This window comes from Notothenia coriiceps, unplaced genomic scaffold, assembly GCF_000735185.1.
Source record: "Notothenia coriiceps isolate Sejong01 unplaced genomic scaffold, NC01 NC01_scaffold00001364, whole genome shotgun sequence".
In the NCBI taxonomy this organism is placed as follows: domain Eukaryota; kingdom Metazoa; phylum Chordata; class Actinopteri; order Perciformes; family Nototheniidae; genus Notothenia; species Notothenia coriiceps.
The window spans coordinates 134,198-142,576 of record NW_011334065.1 but is presented as its reverse complement, the minus strand read 5'-3'; the positions used below and the strand labels follow the sequence as shown (position 1 = coordinate 142,576).

At 39.7% G+C, this 8,379-nt stretch overlaps 1 protein-coding gene across 2 annotated transcripts in view; it reads right to left on the bottom strand.

Moving 5' to 3' along the window:
- Nucleotides 1-202: 202 nt before the first annotated feature.
- Nucleotides 203-8,379, bottom strand: part of pxdc1b (PX domain containing 1b) — a 13,703-nt gene continuing 5,526 nt past the window's right edge. For both annotated transcript variants that reach the window (XM_010788417.1, XM_010788407.1), the window contains 4 exons: nt 1,845-1,936; nt 1,483-1,600; nt 1,286-1,397; nt 203-785 (listed from right to left, as the gene is read on the bottom strand). In XM_010788417.1, coding sequence (XP_010786719.1) covers nt 662-785; nt 1,286-1,397; nt 1,483-1,600; nt 1,845-1,936 — 446 coding nt within the window. In that variant the 3' untranslated portion in view covers nt 203-661. The remainder of the gene's footprint in view (nt 786-1,285; nt 1,398-1,482; nt 1,601-1,844; nt 1,937-8,379) is intronic.

The following is an 8,379-nucleotide window of genomic DNA, read 5'->3' as shown; positions in this document are numbered from 1 at the left end:
TACACAAAGCTTACTCCCACAAGAAAAACAAAACTGGTTAAAACTGAGAAAACACATCCGGGAGCAATTTAAATAAGACAATAGTCTCTGAAGATCGGTCACATATATCCTGGCAAAAAGATAACACAACTGAGATAGAAAAACAAAGTGCTGGTTGATTCAGCTACATTTTTAAGTAACAGTGAAGGGTCCAATACTGTAGTTTTTTCAAAATGTGGTTGCTGTGTGGCGATGTCCGCTCAGGTTTCGGTCACACATTCCAAACCCCATACAATGATGTATTTGGGGAATCCTTTTGAAGTCATCCAGCTGCACATTTTGAAACCTCTCCAGCTGTTAGCATCTGCCTCGGGACTGAAGGACCACCATTGTTGCTGCCACAGGTTGTGTTAAAACACCTGAAGCCAGTATAAAGACAATCCTGTCATGTTTCTTCTTGACACACTCACTAAGGCTCTGTATGAGGCACACTGGTGACGTCGCTTAAAGTGGACAAAGTGGTGCATTTCTTCCAATATTTTTTCTGCCCAAAAATCCGCTACGAGAAAGTCTACCGTTTGAAAGGATAAGCAGCATTCACTTGGAGCAGCTATGTGCAGCGTTGCATAGCCCAGGTTCCATTTAAGAGATCTCAATGATCAGATGTCTATCAACAGGTAGTTCATTCAAGGATATCCGTTTCAAATGGAACCAGATGGTAGTAGGAAAGGTTGGTGACATACGCTTCTGTGTCCTCATCACGCAAATCTGCTTCCATCGACAAAAACTCTGTTCCATCCTCATACCTGGCAAAAAAATAAAACGATGCGTTACTCCAAGGATAAGAAACACTTCTAGGTTTAGAAATAGGAATCAAAAGCGTGATGTATTGCCGTTTTCTATTGCTGACATCAACCCTTAGAGATTTTATTTGCCAGTCGAGTAGGAATTTCAGATATTTAAGAGTTATGTAGAGCATTGTTTTGCATTATGCACCAAGAGCAATCAGTTCCTCTTTTGCTTCCTACACACACCCAGGGAAGGAAGAGGAACACAGACACACTTCCTCTTGAGGCGGAGGGTCCGAGGTTGGGTCATATTCGAAGACTTCAACATTCACACTTCCTAAACACTCGAGAGCCAACATGGAAACCTTTTTTTTGTAGAAAACAAGCAGCTTGATGATAGATTTAATGAATGTTTGAAATGAATGGAGCCAATATTAGAGAGTATTCTATGAAAAAGCCAATATTATAGGGACTGAGACACTGGCAGAATATTAAAATGAGGCATTCTTAATACTCACGTATGTTCCACTGAGTCTGTGGATGAGGGTCTCTCTTTTTCTTCAGGGAGACTGTTATCAAACACAATGGTTTCTGTGTTGGCCAGACAGAATCCATTGGACTGCATGATTTCTAAAAAGGCACAGAGTGTTGTTTGAGTTACATTAGGGATGTCAACAGGCGCTCCATCTTTTTTCTTAGAAGAAATACAATATACCTGATATTGTGATTGGACTCTGAAAGCATGGCTGGATTCTGTGGACTTTGTCGTTCCTCAGCACCTGGTCCAGCGGCGATCGCTCAAAGAAAGTCAACATCACCTCTGACCTTGCATACTAGGGAGCCAGGATATTAGCACTTTAGCATACAGTTCACATAATTGTGCGTTTCAAAACATATAACTTTCACACTTAAGCCAGTCTAATCGATTAATTCCTGATACTGGACACCTCAAAGTGCAGTATCCCACCACTGGTATGGTCACTTGCTAAATAAAAAATAAATACCATTGTTCTACATGTTGCAGTCAATCAGAATTGAGTATTCAACCAATACCTCAGGGTTATAGTCTACACCAACCTTGCATGGCATGTTGATGGCATTCTTCAGAAGTCTTTCCACCTCATTCAATTTCTCCTCAATGTCGTTGGCCTCTTTGATTTTCACCAGCCCTAAAACAAATATGAATATTTAAAATCTCCATTATGAGGATTTCAAAAACTGTTTTCTCCATCCACTAGGGCATTTATATAATTCAACACAACACATCTATAATTAATCCTATCTTTGTGAAACTAAAAACCTTCAGAATATGGTCTTATAATGTCAGAGAGAACAGTTTAAAAAGTATGGTATTTTTATGTCTAAAGTTTGTCTCACTGCAGCATAAATAATTAAATGAAATAGCTACCGTAATAATAGAAACAACTCTAAAGACTAAAGAGTCTGCTGTAAACAAGAAAAGAAAAAGACTGTTCCGCAATCAAAATGTTAAATGTTACTTTTTCTGTTTGACCAAAAAGGGCTGCTGCTGTGCCCTTTATTGCCACCAGACTGTTATCTGTCCACTCAAAAAGCCAGAATGGTCTAATTTGATCCCTAGTCTTGAACAAGGTTGCCTCAAATATGTAGTATATATGGCACTATAACCTTTTTAGTGACAAGGCCCTGTGTTATTACCCAAAGTGGAAAGAGGGAAAAAATAGACTTTTCATCATTGTCTTTTCAACATGGAAACAGTGCATCACTGTAAAGCTGTAGTGTTATTGCAAACATTCAGCAGACATATAACAGAGGAAAGTAATAATAGTGCTAGAGAAAAGAGCAACAAAATAAACTATTCATCCTACATATACAATTTAAGAAGCAGTGGGGAGTGTAAAATCAGCCCTTTAAGCAACTAAAGACTTCCGCCCATGTTAGCGGGCAGTCAGCAAAGCAACATTTTTACTGCCTTGCTGACAAAGGGATGTGGTGAGGAGAATAATGATGAAGACTGCAGCCACACTGATGAGTCTCTGTCTGATGTAAGTGGTACAGGAACATAGTCACACAGCGGTTAGTGGAGGTTCTGAGTAAGAGAGCCTAAAGCATCACTGTGCACAGTCACCGTCTCATCCATCTATAATGGCCAGCAGTGATGACATCATACCCAGGGGGATGCGAAGAGTGATCGGGCAGTTAAATCATCACTAGGAACTAAGTGAGACTCCTGCCCAGTCTGAGCCTCAAACTGCCTCCGGATCATGTTCTTTTATCCTTTTAAACCCCTTTGTCAGTTTCCTCTGTAAATGTGACAAATCAAACAAGTAAAGGGCTTATACTGGTGTTGTTCTGTCAAGATTGAGACGTAACAGTAATTCAGTTTAAGGCGAATAAAAAAATATTTTTTCTTACTAATGCTTTTGGGATTTAAAAGATTATTTAATATGGTAAACATATTGAGCAGATCATTTGTTGGTTTATCCACATAATTTGAATTGGTGTAAGTAACTATAGTGCCATTAAATAAAGGCAATTGCACAGAAATTCAAAGTGGACAGCATGGAAATGATCAGAAAACATTACATTAGTTGAATTCATGTTTTTACAGTGCATGCTATTTTGTGAAATGGTTGATTCTCGGGGGTTGATACAGATAATTAAAAGCAGTTAACATCTCAAACGGAAACAAAGCCTGGATGATAACATGACTACAGGGACTTCAAACCACACCCTGTCTCATCAGCTGTTCCTTGTAAACAGATTGGAAAGTCTACGTCCTGCCGTTTAGGGCACTAATGTTTCCAATCAACTGCACATTATTTATTATGAAGGGCAAGCACACAGCACACCAGGGTGCAGATAGAAACAGGGAAGGGAATGTTAGGGACTGACAACAATCATCACAAGTGCTCTCAATCCCCTAAAAAGCATTTTTCTCATGGTTATAGTAGATAGGGAAGGCCAGAGGAGCTTGTCCCAAGAAGAAGCTTGTGTTGGACACAGAAAATATTCAGCAGCCTAGATAAGCCTTAGCAGCTGGTGCCCAAGATATATTTTACATTTAAAATTCATCAATATTAAATGGTGCTAACCACAGTGGATCTGGTGTGTATAGCTGCAACTTGGTGTTGTTCTTCTCTATAATTTGAAACAGCAAATTGACACATACCTGCTGCCATCAGAACAAGAAAAACATTCTCTTAAAACTGCTAAAAGACTTTAAAATGCTGAAAATATGATATTAATCTTTACTTTGTCTTCCTAGACCAACCTTACTTTGTGCAGTTGGGTGTCTCTTCAGGTTGAAAATCTATTATTAAAGTGGAACGGTGAAAAACAGTGGTTTGTGTGATCTTGGAGAGGTTAATGTGGGTTGCATCCATTAACTAAAGTGTAAGAAAAGGCACACAACCTGTATGCAAAGGATACAAGCAGGAGGGCGTCCCAAAATGCAGCTAATCTTGACACCAAAATAGCAGCGCGCCACTGAACTGACAGTGACACCCCTCCTACTGTGCCTCTTCTCCCACTGTGGCAACGGGCACAGGCAAGGGAAAAAACAACTCTAAAATCTAGGAAATGGTTTAATCTTTCCCCTCATTTTGATCCCTCTATTCCACCATTTTATATGTTCAACACAGAATGCAGCTCTGTTTTCTCCTGCTAAGTTCCCCAAGTGTATTTCCTCCAATCTCCTGTCAAATTGTCTATTTCCTGCTTGGCTTTCTCCTTGCTACAGTGTCCTTCTTTCTTAGACTATTCATTCAGCCCCAAGTAAGGTCTTATTGTTGATGGCCTTCACTCTTAGTTATCTTATGTTTTGGAGATAAGCAGTCTTCATGTGCCTTGTGCAACAAGTTCATAAAATGTATTGATAACAGTAACTACATAGAGAAATGTTGGTGTATGTCCCCGCCTCTTACTTTTGTAATTGCCGACTGTTATTTCTGTGACAGCATGCCGTGTTGATAAGCCACTTCACCTATTAGCTGAAATAACACAGTAGAAGTAGATGCACAACAGGAACATGACTGTCGAACACATTATCTAAGCAGTCATCAGATGTTGTAAGCACCAGCTATTTCACAGCTATCCTCTGCATGGATCTGATAAGCACAAGTCAGCAGCCGAACGTTTTATCATCTAACCGCTAACTCTCCGCTGTTTCGTCAATGTGTTATTTCTAGCGGCTTAGTCAACAAGCAGAGGACATCCAACCTCAAACATCCAATTTCAATGTGTCCAAAATGGCTACCTAGTGCACCATATTGACTGAAGGACATTTCATTTCAGCTTCCATATTCTGACAGTAAAATCAATGCTATTCTGCGACGACTAATTTCCCAAAGACTTTCACGAGTAATAAAATCTAAACGTTAGTTCTTCACTTACTTTATCAACCAATATTCCACATTTAAGGGTTAAAGAAGAACATGTATACCATTCTTATTTGTTCAATTTAACTAGTCAGTAACTTACAACTTAAACGATTTTTGCAATGATTTTGATTAATCTCTACAACAATGTGTGACATGTAAAATAGATACATTGCAGTTTTAACGGTATGGACTATTTTTCTTTTTAATACTTTTAAATTGTTCATTTTAGTGATGCTGTTGGACATACATATTTTCTTATGTACCGGCAGAGCCAGGATTGGTGTTTTACACATGTTTCCATTCTTTGTGCTAAGCTAGCTGGCCGTAGGCCTACATTCATTTCTAATTAACAGATATGAGCGCTGTATCTATATTCTCATCTAACCCCAAGTAGCAAGTAAGCAGATATATTTATTTCCAAAATTGTTATAAACACACATTATATGGTCAGTTCTTCTAACTATTCAATAACTATGTCAACAAGGAAGGACAAATACAGTGTCTATACTACAAAAAACGTAATCCAATGTCCCAAAGATATGTAACTCGGCGCTACTAAGCGTCCAAGACCAAACTATAAAATATTTACTATGTAGGATTAGTGAACGAGTGTAAGAGGAAGTGACTTCTGACACAGTAATATGATTCTTGGGTGGAATCTTTCTCACAAGGAATGTGAGCAATCACTTCCTGCCTGTGTTCACTCCGGGGTCACATGAAAGGTAAGTGTTATGGGGCCTTTGCAGTCCACAGGGACCAAATATGGGAAGTCCACTCCTCTCTCCCTCTCTCTCTCGTCATGACATCAGTCTGAGAGCTCTGCACGCCTGCCTTGTTGCTTAGACGCAGCACAGAAACATGAAAACATGAGCGGAGCCAGAAACTGGAGCAAAGTGGACTGAGAAAGGCCACAGTTACACTTTTTCACAGCTTTCAGTCCAAGTGGCAATTTATAGGGGATGCAAATTAAATATTGAGAGGTAGGAATTAAAGAAAGGCCATTAGAGGAATTTTATTATCCCTGTGGCTTGCTATCCATCCATGAAATTGTAAAGCCAGCTTGAAGGAACACTGATGTCTCTTTCAGTGCTGATGTCACAACTCCATTTATCTTTTAGCTGTAATTAGGCTGTAAAGGGTGACAGTTATATAAAAAAAGAAGTTAAAAAAGTGAGTCAGATCTAAAATGTCTCTTCCCTAAATGCACTGCAGACTGCAGCAATAGAGCAGCTAGCTGTCAACAAGCTTCTCAGCTATTTCAGTGCGCGAGCAGGAAGTGGAGCGTTCCAGTCGCCACTAAAGGGATGTTTCCAAAATGTTTGTAGAGACTCAGTGCGTAGAGACAAAAGAGTGCCAAGGAACGAGAAGAAGTCTGGAGCTCTGCCAAACCTGTTGGCCGTGCCACAGTGCTACAGTATCAAATATCCAGACCCTTAGGCCGGGGCCAGAGGTTTAGGCTAATTAAGCAAAAGACTGCCCTCTAAAAAGCCCTGAAGCATTGCTGTAGAAGATGTCACAGCACCTTTTCATAAATAAATACTTTTCAACCTGTCAATCAATTTATTTTTCATGGATGGTTAATGATTCTGAATGTTTTAACATGCTCAAAGTAATACAGCTTTTGCTGATTTTTGTTTGAGAACCAAATCAGCCATCTTAACTTAATATTGAATTACAAAAGCATTTTGACAAATACAAACTGAATGTTTCTATCACATTAGGGGGGGAAATGCAATTCCAAAGTGTCATCTCTTTCAGGACAGCCACAAAAACGGTCCCCTTACAGCTGGGTATTGTAACCCTGGTCATTTCTCTGTGAAGCTCAAAGTTCTCCCTGTGTGTGTTTGGGTTTACTCCCACAGCGAGATCTGCAATTGCCTTTGATCAATGCACAACTGAGGTTGGTTCCTAGGCGTCAGATAATAGCTGCTCAGACATCCCAGCAACATCCATTCTTCCTAAATAGTTGTCATGTGTCAGATGCAGAGCGCAAATATTAACATGGAAGTCAGTGTTGGTTCTTTGATATTCTCCCATTGGGAACTTTTAAGCCACAAAGAAGTGAAAGCAGCCTTTTAGCTCATAAATATTGACATTAGATACATGCTCTCAGTTTGTTGGTTTTGTGGTTTCAGGGCTATGTGATCGGTCTCCTAATGTGACACCCAAAAGTGGACTCTGTTAAATATTACCCTGTCCAAACAAAAGCATGTAAACCTAATCTATGATGCGCTTCATTCTTATTGATTTTGTTGACAATGTTTTCCTGCTTTTGTTTTGCTGCCCTAAACATATTATTCAAATAATCTTTGTTAATGTGTTGACTAAGATGATTTCATGAAATAATGCAGCCTGTCCTCCTACAAAAAACGACCATATAGGCCGATTGTTCATGCCCTTATTACGACCCAGAGACACGTTTTAAAGTGTATGTTGTTTCTTACACGACCACTAGAGGTGCTCTAGTGGTCGTGTAAGAAACAACATGCTCCCGGCCCGTTCATTGCAGACGCTCCGGAGGGACGTTTATTCACAAATAAGTTATAACCCTTTCTGGAAAATCCTAAATTGTGGAATAGTTTGGCCATTAAAATGCTTTTTTGATTCGATTTCTGGCGAGAAGTGTATATTGTACTCTTAGAATCCACGTCCAGTCGATGTGTAGGATCTATAGTTTGATAGATATTACGAAGATGATTTGAGGTCTCGCCAGGAGAACGTGTACATGCGGCAGCTTCATGTAAAGTTAGCGTGAACCCTCACGGGGTGAAAACAGTTTTTCCGGTCTCAAAGTTTTCATAATAAAACCGGATATATTCCCCTCACTGTCAAATGATTACACAGTGATATCTGCATTACTCATCCACTAAAAAACATCTGTTTATCCTTGTTAATTAGACAATATTGATTGTTTTAAAAGTGTACAATGCTTTTGTGTTTTTAACCTTCGATTCAGAGAAACAAATAGTTTTTTCGGAGTTTAGACACTACAGCTACCCACAGAATCCCCAGCTATCGTTTGGGACTACAAAATCCGCCTTGCTTTACAAACCCCGTGATTAGTCATCAAGCGCTGTGATTGGATGTTGGAGTGGCAGTGCGACAAGGTTACGCTGAGCGTCAAACGGCTCTATGAAATGGAATGGAACCACGACAGACTTTCCAAAACTGGAATTGGGTCCACAGCCCCTCCCCCCCACATAATTACACACGCTGGCTATGGTGTGTTTCGCAACATGTTCTATGGCACG